Source organism: Diceros bicornis, chromosome 35, assembly GCF_020826845.1.
Source record: "Diceros bicornis minor isolate mBicDic1 chromosome 35, mDicBic1.mat.cur, whole genome shotgun sequence".
NCBI lineage: Eukaryota > Metazoa > Chordata > Mammalia > Perissodactyla > Rhinocerotidae > Diceros > Diceros bicornis.
In genome coordinates, this window is record NC_080774.1 from 10,390,356 (window position 1) to 10,415,492 (window position 25,137).

General features: G+C 41.0%; 1 protein-coding gene across 7 annotated transcripts in view; it reads right to left on the reverse strand.

Annotated features, from left to right (window-relative positions):
- The window catches only part of HECTD4 (HECT domain E3 ubiquitin protein ligase 4), a 179,161-nt gene that overhangs the window by 40,392 nt on the left and 113,632 nt on the right, over window positions 1–25,137 (reverse strand). For all 7 annotated transcript variants that reach the window (XM_058531453.1, XM_058531450.1, XM_058531452.1 and 4 more), the window contains exons 36-52: window positions 24,339–24,619; window positions 23,920–24,109; window positions 22,603–22,684; window positions 21,445–21,647; window positions 20,634–20,769; window positions 19,630–19,812; window positions 18,714–18,878; window positions 18,151–18,320; window positions 17,075–17,190; window positions 9,566–9,669; window positions 7,359–7,520; window positions 7,095–7,243; window positions 6,752–6,831; window positions 4,575–4,738; window positions 3,676–3,913; window positions 2,729–2,865; window positions 2,131–2,257 (exon numbers count right to left, since the gene is read on the reverse strand). In XM_058531453.1, the coding sequence (XP_058387436.1) occupies window positions 2,131–2,257; window positions 2,729–2,865; window positions 3,676–3,913; window positions 4,575–4,738; window positions 6,752–6,831; window positions 7,095–7,243; window positions 7,359–7,520; window positions 9,566–9,669; window positions 17,075–17,190; window positions 18,151–18,320; window positions 18,714–18,878; window positions 19,630–19,812; window positions 20,634–20,769; window positions 21,445–21,647; window positions 22,603–22,684; window positions 23,920–24,109; window positions 24,339–24,619 (2,687 nt within the window). The remainder of the gene's footprint in view (window positions 1–2,130; window positions 2,258–2,728; window positions 2,866–3,675; window positions 3,914–4,574; window positions 4,739–6,751; window positions 6,832–7,094; window positions 7,244–7,358; window positions 7,521–9,565; window positions 9,670–17,074; window positions 17,191–18,150; window positions 18,321–18,713; window positions 18,879–19,629; window positions 19,813–20,633; window positions 20,770–21,444; window positions 21,648–22,602; window positions 22,685–23,919; window positions 24,110–24,338; window positions 24,620–25,137) is intronic.

Here is a 25,137-nt window from a genome sequence, read left to right on the forward strand (position 1 = left end):
TCTGGGACCAAAGGGTAAAAGAAAAGAAAGAAATCCTAATTTAAGCAGAACCTAGGTAAAAATAAAGGCATGGCAACTAAAGATCACGTACAAAAGCTTTCCATCTCTATACTGTAAAGTTTCTTCCCCCTTTCTTACTCTCTCCCAAAGCAGTAAGCAGCATCAGTCTCCCTGATCACAAAGTGCTTCATATTTCTAAACTTACCCCTGCTCTTACCAAGTCAGCCCAGTGTCAGCTTAAACCACATTGTTAGAGAAGCCACGTTAGATTGGGCTACCCTGGTTACACACACTGTGGCCTCTGGACCCACATGCGGCACAGCCCTCAGCACAGTGCAGTTTGCTGTTTCATTATCTATGTCCCGCTAGGAGGGAAACTCTGAGAGCAGGGACCATTCTGTCTTGTTCACAGAAGATTCCTTATTCCCTAGCACAGGCCTGACACCTGGGAGGTACTTGCTGACTGTATGAAATCGGATGACTGAATAAAAGCAAATGAAACAGAGCCCTGCTAACTCTGCAAACCAGTGCGTTGACTGCCACTTCAAGGCCAGCAGTAATGAATCTGACACTACCTTTATTAAGTGAAAGCTGTCTGAAAACAAGATCAGTTCTGCAGTCTGATGTAACACAAAAAGGGCATTTTCTTTCAGATGTTGAAATTAAATGGAGAGGAACAACTTATCTTTTTATCTCTAGGATCTACTATATCAGATTATGTTGCCCCTTTGCTTAAAACCTCCCAAAGGCTTCCCATCTTACAAAGAATAAAATCCACAGCGCTTGCTGAGCCCGATGCTTCTCCCCGCTCCCTCTCACTCATTTCCTGCTGCTCCTCACCCTCTCCTCTTCAGCTACACTGGCTTTGCCTTACTGCTGTTCCCCCAACACCCACGCTCATTCCCACCCGAAGATCTTCCTCATGTTGCTCCCTCTGCCTGAAACTCTTAAGAGAGAAGAGAAGAGAAGAATATTAATTATCTGCCCTGGAATTTGGGTCAGCAGCTGAAACAGGGCTCTGATAGGAGCAGGAAGCAATCACATCATGTCATAGGATGTGTGGATACTCCCAAAGGTTAAGTATAAATGAGATCATTCCACTCTTACAGGTCTTAGTTTTGGGGATAGAAAGCATGAAATTAAAAAAATAAAGTTAAAAAACGCCACATATATGTATGTATGTATGTATGTATATATATATATAGATATAGATATAGATATATAGATATATAGATTAGTCCTGGCACCAATATGAGAACAAGGAATTACTCATCCATCACTGTATATCTGGGACTCAGCATATAAGTTGGCCAAGAAATAAAGGTCTTTTGGCAGCTTTTCTCTTTATTTGGTCCTAGTGTCAGTCACAACAAAAGTTAAAAGAGGAGAAAGACTGCTGACACAGGGACAAAAACTAAACTTCTTATACCATCTCTGACTGCCACAATGTTGAGAACAGGCATTTCTGTGTCTCAAACAAGCCGGTATTTCATAAGATAAGGGAAAGCCTTAAAACAGAAATAAGCTATTTGCACTTAAGACTCACTAACAATCCACTGTCTGGGGTCAAACGTTGCATTATTCTTTGCTGAAGAAACCGTGGCCAGTGGGAGAAAAATCTCACCATCATTATCACTGTGACATTTAGAACTATATTAAATGAATGCTTACTATGTGCTGGGCACTGTTCTTAGCAGCTTTATCTATATTAACTCATTTATTTCTCATATCCACGAGGTGGTTACCATTACTGATTCCATTTTAAAGGTGAGGAAAGCCCAAAAAGGTTAAGTAACTTTCCCAAGGTCACACAACTGTAGACAGCACAGCTGTGACTACAGAGCCCCAATGATTTAACCACCAGGCCATCCAACTTCCCAGTATAACCATTCCAGCTTCATTTCAGCAGCCCATCAACTCAAAACTCTGAGTTAAACTAACATGCAAAGAAAAGTCTGGCAATGAAAGCAAAAGACCGAGGAGTTCAATACAGGCACAGGAGGAAGACACTGTTAGGTCTGGCCCAACCTTAGATGAGCCCCTCTTTCCTGATTTACACCCTGTGTTTCATCTAAACAAATCTCTTCAGGTCATGATGGGAGCTCCTTAGGAAAACATAAAGCACCCGACCTAGCTGTAAAGCGCCCTTTATCTGGTCCAGGCCCGATTTCCGCTCTGCTTCATTGCGGAACCGTCTTCGGATAGTAGGAAAAACCTTGGTCTCCCATGCTTTCACCAGCAGGGCATAGTGGTCCTCCTGGAAGGAGAAGGCAGACTTATGAACAGAGAAACAACTCCTTACTCAGGCATGAGTCCTTCCCAAACTTACAGCTCTCACCCCATGCGAACACCAGTAGTAGAAACACACCATGTGGACCACCAACTTAATATACCCTCAGATGCCAGGGGAGGCAACAGCTGAGCTGGGGCAAACTCTTCCTTTCCCTCTAAAGCCATATAAGCACTTAACATGATCCCCAACTTTACTGCTGAATTACTATCAAAGTTCTTCATTTCTCCAACACTCTGCTCAGTACCGAGCAAAAGAGCCCAACAGATATTGCTATTGATGTGTGGGTTAGAAAATGAACACTCCAGAGTCACTGTTCAAGCACAGTGACATAACTGAAAGTGGAAACAACTCCAGCCTTGCACACTCAGACCAAAATCATTCCTCATGGTTTGTGCTGGTCACCAGGGAGCTAAGTGGACGCTGCGGGTCTCTTACCTGTGGGATGTCGTCATCATCATCGTCATCACTTTCATCATCTGCAATGGGAGGTGGGTGGGGGTCTGGGCCGGAGGTGATGAAATTCTCATAGCTGAGCTCTACTTTGTAATGACAGGAAGTGTCACTGTCATATTCTGTAACAAAGCACAATGACAGTGAATTCGAAGCAAGAGTAGGCCGAAAAATCATGCAATTCTCACTCTTGACAAATCAGACTCTCTTAATTTGCATGATAGAGAGACTCCTAGTACTTGGAGGGATTTTAAGGCTCAGAGCCAAGGAATAACTAATCATCTATAATTACTCTGAATTCTACAGTTTTTATGGGTGTAATTCCTTCAACTCAGAGAAGAATTTGGAAAGTTCTTCATCATGAGAAAGAATTAAACAGACTCTTAAAACAAATGTTGCAAACCAGGATCCCAAGGGCTGAACGTGGCCTGCAGATAACTCTAGTTCAGGAAGCTCAGTTTTATTAAAAAAAAAAAAAATTCAATTTGATTATGAAATTGTTCAAATAATCAGGAAAGCTTTTTAGTGTACATCAATATATCCACTACCTGGATTCCACAATTAGCATTTTATCACTCTGTGATGAGCTCAATTTTAAAGCTAAAACTTAAAAAATGATTAACATTTTAAAATTAGGAGATTTCATAAAAAATTCTGGGGTTTTCAGCTGTCTTATAAAAGGTAGGCAGTCTTTCAGGCATGCATTTCCTTGTGGCAAAATTCCACTGGCACTGAGTAGCGGCAGGCTTCCTGTATGCGGGGAATGCATTTCTCAGTCTGCCATGCTTCCTCCTGCTCCCCATTTTCTTTCATCAGGCCTGTTACCCCATTCCCAATGGGCGCTCGAGCGTGCCCAAGTTTAAAGGGATTTCTGAAAACAACAGCATTCGCATTCCCAGGAAGCAGTGGGGCCCTGGGAGGAGGTAGCTTACGTTGTTGAGCAGTGGCCACAGCAGCAATCCGGCATGGTGGTCCATGAGTGCCCGGGTCTGACGCAATACTGGTGCCAGCATCATTGTCACTGTCAGATGCCATGGCAAAGGGCAGCGCCTCAAAGTTAGCGCTGATCTCTTCTGCCAGGTCAGTGCACAGGTCGGCGGCGTTGCGGTGGGCCTGCCCTTCGGCATAGGCAAACGGGCGGGAGCCAAAGTTAGCTCGAGTCTTCGTGTTCTGGGAAGGAGACCAAATAAAGGATCTGAAAGGACTTCGGTTTATTTACTTATTTATTTTTAACACCCTGAGGTGAACTTAACTAAACATCAAACCAGAAGAACGGCCCCAGCTATGGGGCAGCATGTGAAACCAGGCAGAGGGGCTGGTGTACCTGTAGCACAGGCTGCACGGAGCTCTGCATGAGCCAGCCCTGCCCACCCGCCGCTCACCTCCCACTCTCATGCTCTGTGCTGCTCACACACAGTGACCCTTCTTGTTTCCAACCCTGTTCCTTTCTACCTGAGGCCACTGCATATGCTATCCCTCACCTGGAACATTCTTTCCTCCGATTTTCCTAGTAAAGACCAGTTATATTCTAGACCTGGCTCAAACACCACTTCTTCAGGGTAATGGAGACATGATCAGATTTGCTTAGTAGTTGCTTCCATAACGTCTATGATTTTCAATCATACTGTGATGGTTAATTTCATGTGTCAGCTTGACTGGCTATGGGGTGCCAGATTAAATATATTTCTGGGTGTGTCTGTGAGAGTGCTTCTGGATGAGCTTAGCATTTGAGTCGGTGGACTCAGTAAAGTAGACCGCCCCTCCCAATGTGGGTGAGCATCATCCAAATTACTAAGGAGAATTTGTTTTCCTTCCCAACAAGATAACCTGCCTTTTTCTGAATGTGAACCACAGGCCACATCCCACCAGAGACGTCTTCGAGATACGGAGAGAGGCGCTGCCCACAGTATGTGAAGTACACGCGGCCCTTGGCTGGCTGCCCTGGAGGAGGCGGAGTTCCCTCGGTTCTCTCCCAGCCAATTCCTGCCACATCACCTAGGGCAGAGAACAGGAAGGAAACACTTTCTTTTCCCTCTTATTGACTATTAAATAAACTTCCAAATTGCAACCAGTGTCACAGGGTTGCAATTGGCTATCTTTGTTTTTATGTATTTATGCCACCAGTTACATCTGACAAAGTCATAAAGTAACTTGTTGTATTTAAGTAAATATAACGTAACACAATAGAAATCAATAATTTTAAAAACAGAACTCAGAAACTACTTAGAAGAAGAAAAACGCCTAGTGTCTGAGTTAAGTTAGTTACCACAATTACACATTAAATTTAGCCTTTATTTTCCTGGCAGCCAAGACAAAAAGGGAAAAGCCTGGGTATGATTTTTTAAATAGAGAAATATAAGTTTCTCTCTTTTGACACATGGAGGATTACTTATGGCATAAAGGTAAAAAGGTAGTATTTTCTCAGTAAGTATGTGGAAGATTTAGAAGTGGTCTTAAAAATATAATTTAAAACTCAACCCACAATGTAAACTAAAGGTACACCATTAAATCTTATACATATTTAAGGCATTTTTGTAAGAAGCTAAGATAATATAAGCCAAGCTGCTTTCTGATGAGGCGACTAGATACTGAGAGAGAACGCAGAGACCAAGAGGAACATGTCCAGTACATCAGCGCTCTTACATGGGCTGCTCAGGCAAGCTGCTAGCATATATCTATTGTTGTAAACTCCCCAATAAGTGCATGAAGCTCTGTGATTCTTGATCTCAGAGTCTCATATGTTATAGATACCACTAGCATGGGCTTCCCAGTGGCTGCGGACTTGTCATGGTTCAACGAGTATCTGCTGATGAATGGACACCGGAAGTGTTGGTACAGAGGTTGAGATTCTGTTGTTTTAAAAAGTGAGTTCCCAATTCCCACACAGACACATTAAGAAGAGGGGAGCATGTGTACCTGAGGTCCAGTCCAAAAGTTTTTGAAAAACCAAAGGGGGATCAAACAAAACAACAAATGACAGCAATAAACAAATAAAAACCCTGACTATGGTTCCTCTGCCCTCCCCCACCCCGCTTTGTGCTTAAAGCACTTAAGCAAGTACTCAGCTGAGATGTCCAAATTCTGCTCCATAAAGTAAGAGAGAAATAACTTTGCCAGGACATTATTTCCAAGTCACAACTTGACCACAACTGAAAACACTATGCTTGCTGGAAAAGTGCAATTTAATAAGCAGTTCCCTATAGAGAATAGTGATGGTAAAATTACCCCCAGACAGTTATAAGGGATTATCTATTAAATGGAGTGACTTAGTGTGCCCCATCTAAGCATCCCGGATCATCTATTACATGCAACAATTTCAGTTTTATCAGAGATGATGTTAAGATGTACTGTCTGAAAATAAGTAGCCAATGTGTTTGGCCGCTTCTAATGTCAAGAGGACAATGCCTTTATTTTGTTGCTACTGCTGGAGCAGGTAGGACTGATCCCAATTCATCCACTATACATATCGAGTTACTTATATGAAGACTACAGAACGGGGAGGAAAAAGAAGGAGGCTTTTTTTTTTTTGTTTCAATTGAATTGACTATCTACGCGACTGAAACATCTAGAAAGAATTTTGTTGAAGCTGGACCAGATGTTTAGGCTACCGAGAGCACAGTCCACAGCATGTACCTAGCGACAATGCATTTCGTGAGTGCCTCATGGCTAGTGGTAGAGTTCTCCTTTTTCGAAGCAATTTATCTGCTCATCAGCGAAAAGCTGATGAAAGACCAAACTTCAGAGAGAAGCAAAATCTCAGATTTTTCTAATGATGGAGGAATTCAAGTAAATGTGACTCCTAACTTATCAAATGGAGGCTCTAATTGATAATGGCCTCACAAAATGAGGTGTGGTGTAAACTAGGGGACAGCAATGACAAGTACTTGGTTTTCACTAAAAGACAAATTGCTCATTTCCAGTGCTAAGTTTATTTAATTTTAACCTCTTAAAACAACACCTGGGAACAACAGAAATACACAGGGTAAAAAAAGCTCCCACTGCACTCACCAGGAGAGAGAGTCACGTCCAAGCGAACACTCTTCCACTGTAATAAACTGGAGCCATTGTAGTGCACAGCTCGGCCGTTGCTATGAAAAAACCAAGGGACGTCAAAGACAAGGCTCATCGGCCAGAGGCAATGAAGTAGTGAAGAGGCGGAGGGGTTTCAGTAGCATGGGAGTAATTAGAAGAAAAATCCTAAGAGCTGTTCTCTTTCCCTAAACATGAATATATTTCCAACTGGTATTTTATACATTTTGGGGGGTAGAGATTATAAAGATATTACTTTAGTATTAAAACATTCACACCCACTACATTTTTTTTTAAAATAACAGCGATAGTAGCCACTTACTTATGGAAAAGACAAGTGCCCACTGGATTAGTCCAAGCCCCATCTCGTTTCTCTGCTTCTGTAGCAAAGCCAAAGGAAACTATTGGTCCAGTGTCGTCATCAGTATCTCCATAGGAAACAATTTCAATTTCCCAGTAAAAAGATGGGGCCTGAAGAAACACCAGAAGTGGGCAATCAGAGGGCTCAACTTGGGCCCTTAAGCTTGCTTTTTCTTTCAAGTTTGAAGTAAAGAGGCAACAGACAGTGTGTCATGTGATTTCTCACCTGAACTGGCAGTGGTGAGGTGGCATAGATAAATGTGCCCCGGGGCAGACCGCCCCCAGCGCTGGGGTCAGCCAGGAAGGTGACAGAAGTAAGGTGTGATGAGAACATGCAGGCTCGTACAGGCGGAAACACTCTGGAGGGGCTCCAAGTAATCTCTTTGGGCTACAATGGGAAAAAAACCCTCATTCAATAGAATTGCAAACGCAAATTCCTTTACTCTCAAAGAAGAAAAATAATTTTTATCTAATGGTATTATAATATAGGTATATATATACATTTTTTTTTAAAAAAGCATATTTTTCCCCAAAGGAAACTTTTATTTAAAAAAAGGCAGTCTCTTTTCCTATGCCAAGTCCTGCTCTGTAGAAACAATGACTCTAACTCTTTTAATTGTTAATTCTGATACTCACCTCTATATTTTTCCTTCTGTGCTTATAATGCTATTTTTAATATCCCTTTAAGACATCATTTATCCTCTATTATGACAAACGAGGTTTGAAAATTCCCACATATCTATTCCTCTTTACAAATATATACATATACAGTCCCCCACCCCCTCAAACTCCCAGGGTAGTTACAGAAAAGATTTTAGTTTAATCAGTAATCAGAATTTACATTGCTATGACTTAATATTCAGCTCAAAGCTAAGAAAGAGTAATATGGTTACACTTCCTTTTTATTTTTTCAGGTGCATTGCCTCATTTTTTTCACTTTCATAAGTTTTAATAAATCTAATCATAAAATTAGATCAAAATAAAAAAATCTAAAGAAAGAATTGACAGACACATGTAAAAATTAGCTCTAAGGATGTCTGGATCACTGTCAGGGTAAGAACTGGAGACCATGAAGACGTGCAACAAGAAAAGCCTGAGTTGGCAAACTGAGGCACAGTACATGCTGCACTATGAAGTTTCCATTGGCTGACACAGAAAAGTACTCAGCACCTATGGAGGGGTAAAAGCTAGGTAACAAAACAGTATGGAGAGCTGAAATCCATTTTTGTTAAAAGAAAATATAGGTAATACATCATATGAATATGTTGACAATGGTAACTGGAGACGTTGAGATTTCAGGTGACATTTTTTCTTTTACATATTTTTAACTTTTTATTTTGAAACAATTTCAAACCTACAGAAAAATGGCAAGAATACAGCAATTTTTGTATACTCTTACCTAGATGCACTGATTTTTCTTTGAAATATAATTCACATAATATACAAGTCATCCATTTAAAGTGCAGTATTCAATGGTTTTTAGTATATTCACAGAGTTGTGCAACCATCACCCCAATCTAATTTTAGAACATTTTGTCCTACCCATTAGTAGTCAATCCCCATCCCTCTCTCCCTCAGCGCCTGGTAACACCAATCTGCTTTCTGTCTCTATGGATTTGCCTGTTCCGGACATTTCACATAAGTGGAATCATACATACGTGGTCTTTTGTGACTGGCTTCTTTCATTTAGCATAATTTCAAGGTTTATCCATATTGTAGCATGTATTACTACTTCATTACGTTTTTTTTTTTGCTGAGGAAGATTCGCCCTGAGCTAACATCTGTGCCAATCTTCCTCTATTTTGTATTTGGGTTGCTACCACAGCATGGCTGCTAATGAGTGGGGTAGGTCCACGCCCGGGAACCAAACCTGGGCCACCAAAGCAGAGTGCACCAAACACTAGGCCACGGGGCCAGCCCTTTACTTCATTACTTTTTAAGGCTGAATAATATTCCATTACATGGATATACCCCATTTTATGCAGTCATTCCTCAGTTGATGGACATTTAGGTTGTTTCCACTTTTCGGCTATTATGAATAGTGCTGCTAAGAACATTCACAGATGTACCAATTTTTAACATTTTGCCACTTTTCCTTTTTAATCACTCTCTTATTCTCTCTCTATATATACTTATTATTGTGAGATAGGCTATAGATCTAAAATTCTGAAAAAGTTTCTTTTTCTGTTATTGATAACATAGAAATTATTTACAAATTAATGAGTTCTGCTCCTCTGCTGTAAGCTTTCAATATTCAGAATGTCCAATCAATGTGCTTTGACATTCAAAGACGACAGCATGTCACTGCAGAGCGCACACCTCCAAATGGCTTTGCCAATGCTCAATCTGAATGTTATTAATGTGTCGCTCGGCATTCTCTAGTGTTGCATGCTGCAGACGGGCAGGAGGTGTGGTGCGCTGCAGAGGGCTCACCTGTCTCCGGTCGGCCTGCAGTGGAGGTGGTGGGGGCCGAGCGCAGTCCCGGTAGAGCATCCTCAGCCGTTCACACTGCACCTCCACAACTGCTAGTCGCTCTCCTGGAAGGGGATACACTGAATGCATAAAAAGTCCTACAACTCCCAAGAGGGCTCCAACTCTTTTGGAGTGAGCTACTACATGTAGCTCAGCAGCACAGCAAGGCGGTCAAGCTCTGGGCTCTGGAGTGGGGCTGCCTGAATTCAGAATTTGGCTCCATTACCCAGTATTTACCACCTCACTTCCAATATGGGGGTAACAATAGTACCTGCACCTCACAGGGTGGTTGTGAAGATGAGATGAATGACACAAGTAGAGTCTTTAGCCAAGCCCCTGGCACAGGGCAAACACTCAATAAATGAAAGCTATTATTATCATCTAATAAATGAAGGCTATTATTCTTACCATCTAAATTGATTTTTTTTTTTTGTGAGGAAGATCAGCCCTGTGCTAACATCTGCCAATCTTCTTCCTTTTTTGCTGAGGAAGACTGGCCCTGTGCTAACATCCGTGCCCTTCTTCCTCCACTTTATATGGGACACCGTCACAGCATGGCTTGCCAAGCCATGCGTCTGTGCGTGCCCAGGATCCGAACCAGTGAACCCCGGGTCGCCGCAGCGGAGCGCTCACACTTAACCGCTTGCGCCACCAGGCTGGCCCCTCTAAATTGATTTTTTAAAAGTCTAATACCTATTGAACATCTGCTATGAGCAAGGCACAGCACTAGATGTTGGGGAATACTAAGATATATGAGCTGGGAGGAGAGATAAAAGATGTGTACATGCATACACATATACAACATAGAACACAGTACAAGGCTCTAGTATGTTATTATGTGATATAAGGCACAGACACAGGCACAGATGAGTAAGTGATGACTTCATTCCAGGATCCAGAAAGGTCTAATGGCAACAGCATTAAATCAGATCTAAGAAAAGACAGGATTTCTATAAGCAGAGATGGAAGGGAATTCTGGGTGGCTTGGCACTATGAGAATAGTCGAGTCAGATGTCTCAGGAGTACCACACATGACACACAAAAATTAGTTCAAAATAGATATAAAACCTAAAAAAAGCTATAGCTAAAACTATAAAGCTCTTAGAAGAAAATAAAGGTGTAAGTCTTCATGACTTTAGATTAGGCAATGGTTTCTTAGATGTGACACCAAAAGCACAAGCAATGAAAGAAGATTAGATAAATTGGATTTTATCAACATGAAAAACTTTTGTGTTTCAAAGGACACTTTTGAGGGGCTGGCCCCGTGGCTTAGCAGTTAAGTGCGCGCGTGCTCTGCTGCTGGCGGCCTGGGGTTCAGATCCCAGGCACGCACTGACGCACCGCTTCTCTGGCCGTGCTGAGGCCGTGTCCCACATACAGCAACTAGAAGGATGTGCAACTATGACATACAACTATCTACTGGGGCTTCGGGGGGAGAAAAAAAAAAAACAAAGGACACTTTTGAGAAAGTGAAAAGACAATCCACAGAATGGGAAAAAATGTTTACAAATCATATCTGATCAGGGGCTAGTATATCTAGAATATATAAAGAACTATTATAACTCAACAATAAAAAGACAAATAACCCAATTAAAAACGGGTAAGGGATTTGGATAGACATTTCTCCAAAGAAGATATACAAATGGCTAGTAAGTACATGAAAGGTGCTCAACATTATTAGTCATTAGGAAAATGCAAATCAAAGCCACAGTGAGATACCACTTCACACCTACTGGAAGAGCTATAATCAAAAAGACGGACAAGGGCCGGCCCCGTGGCTTAGCGGTTAAGTGCGCGCGCTCCGCTACTGGCGACCCAGGGTTCGGATCCCGGGCGCGCACCGACGCACCGCTTCTCCTGCCATGCTGATGCCGCATCCCACATACAGCAACTAGAAGGATGTGCAGCTATGACATACAACTATCTACTGGGGCTTTGGGGGAAAAATAAATAAATAAAATTAAAAAAAAAAAAAGACGGACAATACCCGTGTTGGTTAGGGTGTGGGGTAACTGGGGCCCTCACACATTGCTCACAGGAATGTAAAATGGTGCAGCCACTTTGGAAAACAGTTCCTCAAAAAAGGAAGCAGTTCCTCAAAAGTTAAACATAGAATTACCATAAGACCCAGTTATTCCCTCCTATATATACCCAACAGAACTGAAAACGTTATGTCCATATAAAAACCTGTAAATGAATGTTTACAGCAGCATTATTCATAATAGCCAAAAAGTAGAAACAACACAAATATTTATAAATTGATCACTAAACAAAATGTGGTCCATCCATACAACGGAATGGTATTCAGTCATAAAAAGTAATGAACTACTGATTCATGCTACCACATGGATGAACCTTGAAAACATGATGCTAAGTGAAAGAAACCAGACACAAAAGGCCACATACTGTATGATTACATTTATATGAAACGTCCAGAACAGGCAAATCCATAGACAGAAAGTAGATTGGTGGCTGAGGAGCTGGAGGGAGGGGGATAATGGGGAGTGAATGCTTAATAGACACAGAGTTTTTCTTTTTTGGGGGAGGGAGAAAGATTCTGGAATTAGCTGGTGGTGATGGCTGCACAACTCTGTGAATATCTTAAAACCCACTGAGTTGTACACTTTATTATTATTATTTTTTAAAGATTTTATTTATTTATTTGTTTTCCCCCCAAAGCCCCAGTAGATTGTTGTATGTCATAGCTGCACATCCCTCTAGTTGCTGTATGTGGGACGCGGCCTCAGCACGGCCGGAGAAGCGGTACGTTGGTGCGCGCCTGGGATCCGAGCCCAGGCCACCAGCAGCAGAGCAAGCACACTTAACCACTAAGCCACGGGGTCGGCCCTGAGTTGTACACTTTAAAATGGTAAATTATATGGTATGTGAATAATACCTCAATTTAAAAGAAAAAGATATCTTAGGAAGAATAAATGTAGTCCAATAAAAGTAAAGCAGAGAGTTTATTTTGGACAGTACCAAGAAAGACTTATTGACTTAGACCATAACTATAGACACCTAGACACCTAATACAAGCCAATGATAGGGATGAGAAGGTGACAGGAAAGATGAGGAAATTTAACAGAGAGTCAAAGTGGAGGCAAGAGGGAGGCCAGGCCATGAGCTGTGTGTCCAGTGTCCTTTATTTACACCTGGGGGGCACAAGTCCAGATCTGTGCTTCGCAATAGACAAATCAAAGAGGGAAACTATTCAGTTTCAGGATTCATGGAGCCCATTACATAAACGTAAACTAACTAGTCATAAAGAGCCCAGCTATTTTTAGTAAACACTTTGTAATTATTTTTGTTTAAATGATTAGTTATTCTGAGATACGATGAATAATATCTGCAACGATATCCTTATAATCAACCAGTAACAAGTGTCATGGAGATACTTCACTGCAGACAGGTGGAATCAATCCAAATAGTAAGGGAAAAGCAATTCTTAGGGGGGAGCGGGGGTGCAATTTGGCAGAGTTGAGGCATATTTGTCTCGAGGGAGGCTTAATGTAAGAGGAGATTTTATAGTATCTAGTGTGAGCATAAAAAGCTCCTATACTTTTAACTCAAGAAAGAAAAGACTGGGGGCTGGTCTGGTGGCATAGTGGTTAAGTTCTCACGCTCCACTTTGGCGGCCCGGGGTTCGCAGGTTTGGATCCTGGGTGCAGACCTACACACCGCTCATCAAGCCATGCTGTGGTGGCGTCCCACATACAAAACAGAGGAAGATTCGCACAGGGCCAATCTTCCTAACCAAAAAGAAAAAGAAAGAAAGAAAGAAAAGATTGATTGTACTTTGGCCATAAGAAGAAGTAACCGCCAGAATTGGCTGTAAACTCATTCCAATCTGTAAATGACAACTTCACAGTAGTAGCTACGCTTAGGAAAGCCAGCCTCTCAGTGAAAGCTCCACACTCCCAACAATCAGCCACTCAAGTCGTAGCTTCAGGAAGGTAACTGCGATGACAAGACGCAAGAAGGAAAAGTTCAGAGAATAATGCAGATGTCTAAACACGAGATAAAAAGCACCTGACTTAAGGAGTTGGTAGTGGAAAAGAGCAGGAGAGGGACAAATTTCAGGAGCATTTCAAAGGAAGAATCAGATATGGCAACTGGCTGGATGTGGAAGGACAGGGAGGGGGTATCATATTTGACTCAGTATTTGAGTGTCAAAAAAGTCTGAGTATTATCTAAAACAGGGAAGCTAGAAAGGAGAGCTTATTCCAGAGTGAAAAATGACTATAGTTTTAAATGTGGTATATTCATGAGCCTGGCGGGGGAGGGGGGTTCTAAGAGAAATAGCCGCCAGGCCTGGATCTCAAGGGGAGGACTGCCCACAGCAGAAGCCAAGAAGGCACAGGGGAGGGCAGACAGGCAGAGAAGCGGGGTCAGGGCAAAACTCTGAGCAGTTTCTTGAGGTCTGAGGGCCACTTGCGTCACAACTTTCCGGGCCCACCCTCAACTTTCGATTCTGACTTTTGGGTGGAGCTTGGAAAGCATTTTTAATTTGCTTCCCAGGGACTCTTATGAACTTTTGAAGTCTGAGAGCCTCTGGCTCGGGGAATGTGTACATTTAGGAAGTAGGAAGAAGAGGAAACAGCTGAACCTGGGAGATTCTGGCTTCTGTAAGAGTGTAAAGTAAAGTGGAGAACTCTTTTGGTGTCTACACGCCTTTTCCTCAGTTTCACAATCTGCTTCCTATGCTATTTCAACCAAGGGATCCAGTTAACTTCTCAGGCATATTTCTTGATGGGAAAAAGCTCTGTAGTGCTTATCTTCCTAGACCAAATGGAATAAGGTACTCTTTTCCTTGGATTAGAGAAGCTACGAAATTTAGATATGAGTGAATTAACGTTATGATGGCCAAGTATGCCACTTAATTCATCCCAGATGAAGTAAAATAATAGAAGGAATTCATTGAAATTTTTTTTTTCATTTTAGAGAATCAATATATTAATGCCTGTAAATTTCATGACGTTTTCACATATGAAATAAAAAATCTTAATACATTAAAAAATAAAAACCAAAGAACTCTTTCTCCTCTATCCACCACCTCGAATCTCATTTATTAAACACCATTTCTTCTAAGCATAGTCTATGACTCCCTTGTTGGCTATAAGAATCCACTGTTGTTGCAAAGTAACCCAGATGCAGGGGTTTTTTTTCGTTTGTTTGTTACAGGTAGATGACTGAGGAGTCAGCAAATTTTAATATTTACTTTAAACCTCAGAGCTCTTTCTGGTAACCTAATAAGTGAATTATTAAGGGCTGTTGAACTTGACATAGGACACTATTTTAGAATATAAATCAATATGTATAAGCTCACAGTCTTACTTTTGTAGCAATTAATAAGCACTTCCCACATATTTCTGTCCAACTCTTTATTAACACAGAGTTCTTTTCCACTAGGAAAAATGGGTTAGGTGAGTTAGTAAAGCCATTTGAGACCACTGCTCTAAATTATTACAATTCGTAGCTTACACATTAAGTACCCAAGTTAATTTCACAGAATAAGACCCCTTTTCTCTATAAAATGTATAAAAGAAGATACCCAGAAAGAGTCCTAAAGAAAAGCAAGTGATTAATTCAGCAAGTTATATACTTGCTAAAATCAGCCAAATGCGTCTTAGAATGCAGCCTAAGCCAAGAATACTAAAAAGGAGAAGCAGGGAACTAAGGACCGACCACAAGACAAAACTAAATTACGGGCAAAAATGGAGTCACGAGGAATTTCACCCGAGAAGCCTAGCAACTCCTTTTTTCCTTTTTTCTCTGTTCTTGGGGTCTCTTTGATGTGTATTAACAGCTACTGGCTCCACAGCACTACCCTTATTAGAGGAAGGAGATCTGATAAGTAAAACAGATAAGAACAAAGACAAACTAAAAAGCAAAAACAAAGCAACAGAAATCACTACCATGTGAAAAAGGATAAAAATGAGATTAGACAGTTACTGAAAAAGCAAACGACATGAAAAATAGTAAAGAATACAAATAAAAATAAGCAAAAAAAAAGGATAAAACTAAAACCATTATGAAAGTTAAAGATATTCATTTCTTCCATATAGTTTATGAAAATGCTAGTACTAGAGCATTGGAAGAATGCTAATCTGTGAACAATTTCATATAGGGTCCAATTATATCCTTGGGGACTAAGCATAAATTTTCACTTAAAAACATCCAGGCCAACTATCAACTTACAGGAAACATGAGGACAAAAGGACACATTAAATGATACCACGGGCATACAATCAGCAAAATCCAGACTGTGTGAAACTCTTCAATAAAGAAATTGCAAGGGGAAAAAAAACACTGAGGGGAATCTATATTTTAAAAGAAATTTAAAAGACATAGCAATGAATTACAATGTATAAACTTTATTTGGATACTGTTTCAAATAAACAAATGTAAAAACAATTATGACTTTACGAGAAAATTAGAAAGTTGAACACTGACTAGATAGTTAATAATATTAAAGAATTCCAGTTTGGGCCCGCCCCGTGGCTTAGCAGTTAAGTGTGCTCGCTCCGCTGCTGGCGGCCCGGGTTCGGATCCTGGACGCGCACCGGCGCACTGCTTCTCTGGCCATGCTGGGGCTGCATCCCACATGCAGCAACTAGAAGGATGTGCAACTATGACATACAACTATCTACTGGGGCTTTGGGGGAAAAAAAAAGGAGGAGGATTGGCAATAGATGTTAGCTCAGAGCCGGTCTTCCTCAGCAAAAAAGAGGAGGATTAGCATGGATGTTAGCTCAGGGCTGATCTTCCTCACAAAAAAAAAAAAAAAAAAAAAAAGAATTCCAGTTAATTTTTTAGATGTGGTAATGGTATTGTGGTTATTTTTTTTAAGAGTCTTCACTTTTTTTAGAGATACATATGAAAATATTTATGGATAAAATATTGTCTAAAAATTTGCTTAAAAATAATCCAGGAGGATACAGCACAGATGAAACAGGATTGGCTATGAGTTTGAGTTAACAACTGTTGAAGCTGGATGATGGAAACATGAGGGTTCAATATACCAGCGTCCCTATTTTTGTATTTGTTTAAACTTTTCCATAAACACACACACACACGGATGGACACTAGTGCAAACTCTCGACTCTGAATCCAAATGCAGCCAATGACAATAGCCAGAAAGTATCTGCAGTCCTAAGGACAGCTCACAAATAGTTCTAACAGGGAAGTAAAGGCAATGAACTAATATGAATGGAGAAAAGAAAACCCTCTGACACAGTCCTCAAGTTAAACTGAAAAATGCTGATTTCCTGCGTGGTATATTATATACTTGAAAGCTTTTTATTATATTTCTAGATCTGGGATGAAAGTGAGTTGTGATAAGTTTTGTCTGTAGAGCTCAGCTGTTTGACACGAGTGCGTATGAAAACTGTTTACATTCCATCATCAAACTGTAAATGTGCCGACGAAACCCAATAAAATCGGGTAGTAAGGAAAGGAACAGGTACTTACCAGCACTGCATTCCTGGGCTACCAGGTTAAGAACTTCAACAGCTGCTGGACACTGTTGTATGAATTCTTCACAAAATAAGCTGTCTTCTAAAAGCTGGGCCATGACCAGGCATGCTCTTAATGTTAAAAGATTTACAATATTTCAAAGTCATCAATGTTCATTCTCTAAAAAGTCAACTGTGAAAAACATTTCAATCAATTTTGTCCCCTAATTTACAACAAGGTTCAAATTCCCCATTCCTCTTGCTTTTTTTCTGAGCTGGATTGCAAACATATAAATAACTTCTCTTTTCCCAGAGTAACTGCTGACACTACACAGACAATCAGAAAAGGGAAAAATGGCTGCCATCTCCACTAAACAGAGATGCAAAGTGCCAGGTGAGAAATCAGCATTGTCTCTTAAAAACTTTTCCTAAACTGTGCTCCATGGGCAGTATTAGTGTTCTGGGAAGAAAAGGGCTCCAAATGCTTGGAAAATCTGTACGCTGATCTCTCTCACTTGATTCAAAATACTATTAGAACTTTCTGAGAAGTCCCATTGTCAAAAGAGAAACTTGTTACTGTTGTTTAATGGTAAATAAATGCATTTGCAGGAAAGGACTGCTTTTCTTTCCAACACCAACACTTGCAAGCATGCCCTAGTTTTCCCATCATTAGCTTGGAAAGTGATGAAACAGATATGTATTAATGCGGCCTGAACCATTTAGAAAAGGCCAAGTGGCAGAGGAATTCCTGTGATAAAATAAAGTTCTTTTACCAAAGCAAATCAGTATGCATTCCATAGATCACATTTTGATTGTTCATTTATTTTGACTGTTCATTTATTTTCTTAGGAGAATAGCTAAACTTTATTTCAAAGTGCAGAAATTGGAGAATGCACTAAAAATTGCAAAAATTGGGGAATGCAACAAAAATTGTAGTAAACACAGCACAAGAGAATGGTTTCTGTTACTCAGCTTGGCATGAACTTCACTCTGTGGATCCACTAAGCCCGGAGTGGAGGGGCCCACCAAGGACCCCTGCCTCTGTGGCCTGCACCACCTGAGTACGCTAAGGGATCTTCGGAGGATGCTCACCTTGTTCTTATTTCAGCCAGGAGCCGAACGACTGCCATCACAGGAGCTGACCCATCTCCTGTTGCAGGAAGTGAGGTATGAATAGAGAGACTTCCCTCCTGAGGAAGCAACATGGACTGGACTGCCTGTACTACCTTCTCAGTAATGGACAGTTTATGAAGAGGCAATGCCTGATGGCGGTGGGGGGGGGGCGTGGCAAAAAGTTAAATTCAAGTAGTTAGTTTATAAGAAATAAGGGTGTTATCATTATCTGGAGTTAATTCTCAAATTTTCAGTCAGAAAAATAAAATCACCATACAGAAAATTACAAACTAGACCAAAGCAATTAAAAATACAATACACTGTGGAATATTCCAAACCAAAGAAACGAATGTTGTCATTTAGGTGAAAAGTTTCACACAAATGTTACTATTAAATAATTATGCTCAATATATAAATACACAACACTAGTAAAATTTAAGATAACTAAGTATTTGTACTTCTTACTGTGCATGTGTATATTATTCATTACAGTACAATTACCATTTGCAGTGACATTTTGATACATTTAAAAATCACCTTACCTCTGATCTTGGAACACAAAGTCTAGACAATGGAATAGTCAATGTGTCTGATGCTTGCGAAGTCTTTTTACAGTCTATGGGTGGGAATCTGACTGTAGCTATACCTTCCTGTTCATTGATAGAAGCCACTACTCCGATGCTTCCTGATATTCCTCTACCTAAAACCTAGAGACACAGATGGATTAGCACTGGCTACCAGCTCTGATGGCGTAAGCAACTATCTGATGCGACAAGTGGGAAGAGTAAATTTACAGCTGTCATTATTGGCATTACAGTAATAGTTTATTATAACACAGATACCAAGCCCTGAACATGAGTTAAAATAATAGGTCCTAAAATCTTACGTCAAGGTGATCACAATATGATATAATCTCAAACTTTCAATTCTAAAACATTGGCAATATTAATCACACCGTAGGACATAAGTATTGTAGTTAACATTATACAGTATTGTACTAATATGTGAATAATCTGCCACACAGTGTGGATTAGAATTAATGAGTTTCTCAGAGTCCTTATTTAGCTTGAAGGAACAGGGATTTTTTTTATTGAGGTCATATTGGTTTATAACATTGTGTCATCTCAGGTGTACATTATTATATATCAGTTTCTGTATAGACTGCATCCTGCTCACCACCAATAGTCTAGTTTTGATCCATCACCATACATATGTGCCCCTTTCACCCTCCCCAACCCCCTCCCTCTCTAGTAACCACTAATCTGTTCTCCTTATCCATGTGTTCGTTTATCTTCCACATATGAGTGAAATCATACGGTGTTTCACTTTGTCTTTCTCTGAGGGACAAGGATTTTTGTCCAGCTGGGTGGATGATACTTGTCTTACAGATGATGAATTAATCAATGAATGCCAATACACAGGGGAAAACAATGACTTGGGGAAATGGTGGCTGGTTACCTGAACCTCAGACCCTATCTTGATTGTCTCTTTGAAGCCTCCAAGTGCACACAGTGCAGCAACGGCCTGGCGGGCGATTCTCTGAAGTTTGGCGAGTTTTCTGCCACTACTGCTGCCATTTTCCAGAATGCTTTCTGCATATTTCCCCAATTGCGGAATGTACATCAATGCACGAGACAGAACCTAAATATAAGCAGCAGCCCATGTAGCAGGAGTTAAAGCTTTGGTCATTTGCTCCTAAAGGTGATGAAGTGTCTACAACAGTGCCTGGTCCCATATACTGCAGGAACTCTGGTTATGGGAGGGATGAAATAACTATCAAGTATGGTCACTGACATTCTTGCCATGTTTGCCTTATGTAATTAGACAGAACTAGAAATATACAACCTGAAAATATGGGAGAATCAAACATTGTGTTAGTAAACCCCCTAAAATAAAGCAAAAATTTATCTGAAGGAAAACCATCAGAGCATACTGCCTACATCTCAACACGCAATTACCTTTAGGACATGTTATAAGGAGCTCACTTGAGAATGACTATGGGAAAAGGGGAACTGATCACAGATTTCAAGTTTTCAGGAAACTGGACTATTGTTTGTAATGATGAATGACTAACAGAGCATGCAGGGAGGGTAAGTCACACAGAGGCCGCCTTAGACTCTGTTAAGTACACCCAGCAAATCCAATAAACCCAGGCTGCGTGATTTCCTAATGTCACTACCTATCAGACACAAGCAAGGAGAAACAAGGAATGCCATTCTTTCTCTGAGAATCCTGTCCTGTCTTCTGCAAAATTAGAACCAGCAGCAACAGGAGATGTGGGTTAACAGAGTTGAAACTACTGAAAAAAGCAAATGCCAGGGGAAAAACAGTTAAGTATATCTTGCCAATTTGGGAAATCTCTCTTGACTAAAATGTTCCTTGCTAAGCATGGTTCAAGTGCTACAACAGAACACTAACCCCTCCTTCTCGCTTCCTCAGTTAGGCAGTAACGCTGTACTAACCTTCTCTGCCGTTGTGGTCCATATTTGAGCGGCATTTGATTCAGGTGCCATTAGCAAGCTATGAAGCAAAGCGATGACTTCTGCGGCCATGCTGTTTGCCACATGCCCACTGATGAAGGGTCGGACGGGGTCGGTCCTGCAAGTGTCAACAGGGAAAACTGTTGCTGCCCAGTGATGGTTAAGAACGCAGAGAAGTGGCTTGTAAGGTTAGCATCAGATAGAAACATTTTCTACTTATACATGAAAAAGTGGATTTTGTTGACTGAGAAAAAGAGTAGCTAAATTATCATTAGGAAGAATTCACTTCTCTCACATTCTTTCTGGTAACTGAAGAATCCTCTGAAACAATGGACCTCACACTTGTGACTGCGTAAGCCATCAGGATCAAGGAAAGACACTGCTACCTCTACTCCTGGCTTGTAAGCACAGGACACTTTACACAAACCTCCCAGAGGCAACACTCATGCATTCTTTCTACTCCTAGAAAGAAGTTTCTGTGTACGGTTGGGATGGTGACAAGCATTGTCTGGAAGAAGTAAAGGCAACAAAACCAGAGTTTACTAATATTCAAAAGAACTGTGGCTGGTGTTCCTGGTGGTAGCTTTTCTCAGAAAAAAAAATCCTCCAGCTGTAGACGTCCACTCAGCCAGGACTGCCTCCCTATTTGTCCATCACAACCTCAGATGAGTATCTGAAGCCCTCATTTCCAGAGGTCAAGGGGATGATATAAAATTAAAACCCTAAAGCCAAACTCATTACAAAGTAAACCTGAGAGGAGCGTGGCCAGGTTCTACCCTGTGAAAGGCTTTACCTTGCAAGTTCTGAGTTCCTCTCTCGGCAAATGGAGGTCTGGGCAGTTTTCTTTTTGTCACCTGTGGACAGTCCACTCACAGTCTCTGGGCTGACTGATTCTATAGGTGGCCCGATGCTGACGATGAGGCCTGACTGGGCCCACTTGGTTGCTTTCCGAAGAGCAGCTGCAGCCTCTTCTGTAATCACTTCACAGCAGCCACCCTGAGTTCAGTTTGAAGACATTCATGATATTCATTTCACTCTTCTCAGCACTATACCTTTGACCTGTTTCCCCCAATTACCAAAGCAATCCAGGCTCATTTAAAAAATTCAAATAGTAAAGTATTATATGTAGAAAGTTAAATTTCCATAAACATCCCATGTCCTCACCCAGTCAGACAATTGTTGGTCCTCTAGATTTTTTGGCATGCAAATTCTGACATGCATAATCATAGATTACACTACACACACGGTTTTTCAATTTATTTTTATCAGTTATCAAAATATCGAGAATGTGTTTCCATGTCTGTATATATAGATCTACCTGATTATTTTTTATAGTTGTACAGTATTTCATTACATGAATGTAAATTTCTTTAACCAATCCCCTACTGATGGATACATGGATTCTATTTTGTTTTTTACCAACAGAACTATGAAGAGCATGCTTGTATCTGGAGACTTGAGAGCCTATTTACCTTTACCTTGGCAATAATGAGTCAAGGTAGTCTTTCTTAATTTCATCTGTTTGACAGGTGAAAACGATACATTACTATGTTCTTATTACTGTCCTTTAGTTATTGTGTAATTTGTGAGCCTGAGCATATTTTTATGGGCTATTTGTTTTTATTTCTTATTATCTATTATTATTCTTTTAACTTTTTACCTATGCTCACTTTTATTTTTAGGCTGGAAAACTTTCTTAAGAGAGCTAAGAAAAAATTCCTAGGTCAAAACCAAGAGTTCTCTTTTACATTTTAACACTAATGACAAACTAATTTTGACTAGTTCGCTTGAAAATGGCCTCAGCTGGGCCACTGACTTCAATTTCCCACCCTGTCTCTTTATGCGAACTTAAATTTTTTTTTTTTTTAATTTCTCCTGAAACACTGAAGCATGGCAAATGTTCTTTAATTGTGGGTCTTGTCAGAGCAGGTTTCTCCATATTAAGAGTTACCTTGGTCATGTCTCGATCCATTTTCACAACTTTCTCCATGTTAGCACCAGTACCAAGTCGGAAGGGCCGTCCTTCTGAGCTACTAAAAGGGGAAGGCAGAAAGAGGCGACGATCTTACAGGCAGGTCAAGGTGCGGGCTGCGTGGCATGAGGCAACCCAGTAACAGTCAGGCCACCATTATATGCTACAACAGGCTTTTAAAATCCACAGTAAGACTCAATTTTTCAAAAAAGAAATGATTTATAGCATTTTTAGGGATCAAAACAACAGCTGTTTTAGAGTTGTAATGATAGTTAAAAACCTACGTGAAAATCACGTACAAACTACAGAGCTGAACACAATCAAGAATCTGAACCTATAATAAAGTGAAGGCCAGGCATACAGGAGGCACTCAGTAAGTGATCTAAATCCCGAAGACAGGAGACCTGAACAACAGCATGGATGATGCCTTGGTGTGAAGGACAGGATCTTCCTAATAATTCAGCTTCCTCTGCCTCCTAAACCTGGCTCTCCAGAAAATCTTTCACCAAATTTACACTATAATGTTTTGCAATGCCCAAGAATGTCTCTTGGCGATTTCTTCTAAGCACTGACCTGCCCTGATCCTGCTTAGTTTATGCCAGGAGCCCATTAGTGCTTTCAGTTGCCATGATGGCAGACAAGGGACCCAATTACGAGGATGACACCATCATCAAATCATTCACTTGAAGAGAGAACTTTCCCAACTGAGACATGAACACCTGCTCTAAACTCCCTTGTGCTCTATGGCAGGCCTTCTCGTTGTCCTGGATCACACTAACAGTGCCCTGGAGGTCTGCAATCTTTGGACAATAATTATATTTTTACTTCCTTATTGAGCAATCATACCATTCATATTTCAATGAATTAAAGCTTTAAAAAAGTTTCTCTTCTTTCTCCATCTCACAGTCAATGGTATCCTTAAATTTACTAATGGCTGAGGATGCCAATAACTGAAAACCAAACTGCATTATTTCTTCTCAAAGTACAGGTCACATTGTCGACTCTCCACCAAACACAAACAATACATCTCAACAGGGCTTTCGCTCTCTGTTGAGTGTGGAGAGACAGTACCGAGCTGTGGTTAACAGCTTGGGTTCTGTGGTCAGATGCTTGCATCTGCGTTTCAGCTCTCCCTCAGTTTCTTCATGTGTATGACAGGGATGACAGTAACAGTGAGTACCTCTCAGGGTTGTTAGGAGGGCTGAGACAGTTAATATACGTAAGGGGCTTACTCGGCACAGTGCCTGCGACATGGTTAGTACTTGAAGACATGTGGCTACTATAATCATCAGTCACCTTAGTAACGGCTGGAGGACTTCATGGGATGACTGGTCTTCCCGCTTGTGGATAAAGATAGAGAGCTTGCCATCCACTGCTTCACTCTCTTCTCCAGGATCTTTATCTCCTTTTAAGGAACTCTTGGGACTGGTTTTTGTCAACGTGGTATCAGGTTCGGAAGCGGTTGGAGAAAGAACTGTCTGACATCCTTTAAGCAAACAGAAAAATTGCAATGTTGTTTGTGCAGCTCCCTGTACAGGGAAAACACTGGTTTTGGAATCTCTCTTCCTCCTTCCCTCCCCCTCGGTCCCTTCTCCCTTCTCTCTCTCTTTTATTACAGGAAGCACAGCTGCAGTTGTGGACAAGTGAGAGCTCAGTCTGACCGTCCACAAGAAGTGGGCACCTCAGTGCCATTCTCTCGTCCAGGAGCTGCTCACCTGGGACCACGTAATCCGCCAGCTTTGCTAAGAGCAACGAGGCAATCTTGGATGCTGGATCACTGGGATCTTCCTGCTCACTGTTGAGGGAGGGAACAGAGTAGCTCCACGGCGGGAGCTCCACGTTTCCACAGTCTTCTACGCTCATCAGTGGGAGTGCCGCCCGGCATAGCTGAAGAATGATAAGGACCAGCTTTGGAGATGGGCGTTGGTCAAGCAGCAGGGAGAGCAGTTTGGACACACAAGCTGGCTGGCTCAGGATGGCTTTACCTATGTGACTCCTGGAAAAGAAGCAAGAAAAGGTACACAATGCCAGGAATGTTGATCTATAGAAATTCAGAAGCAAGAGCTCCCTAAACGAGGTTAAACAAACTGATGACTTTAGATTGCATGAAGAAGCCATGGATTTGGCACTACATTTCTATGAAGGAGAATTAAGATGTTTTGTAAATATCTGATGAATGCTCACAATTGACCAATAATACTTAAAAAGAAAGATTTTATTTTTATTTTATTGTTTTATTTTATTTATTTATTTTTGCTGCAGAAGATTAGCCCTGAGCTAACATCTGTGCCAATCTTCCTCTTTTCTTTTTCTTTTTTTTTGTATGTGAGTTGTTGCCACAGCATGGCTGACGAGTGGTGTAGGTCTGCACCCGGGATCGGAACCCGTGAACCTGGGCCGCCGAAGCAGAGCACACCGAACTTAACCACTACACCGTGGAGCTGGCCCCTAAAAAGAGAGATTTTTGAATATTTTCTGATCCCTGATACTTACTTAATTGAGATCCTATAGTTC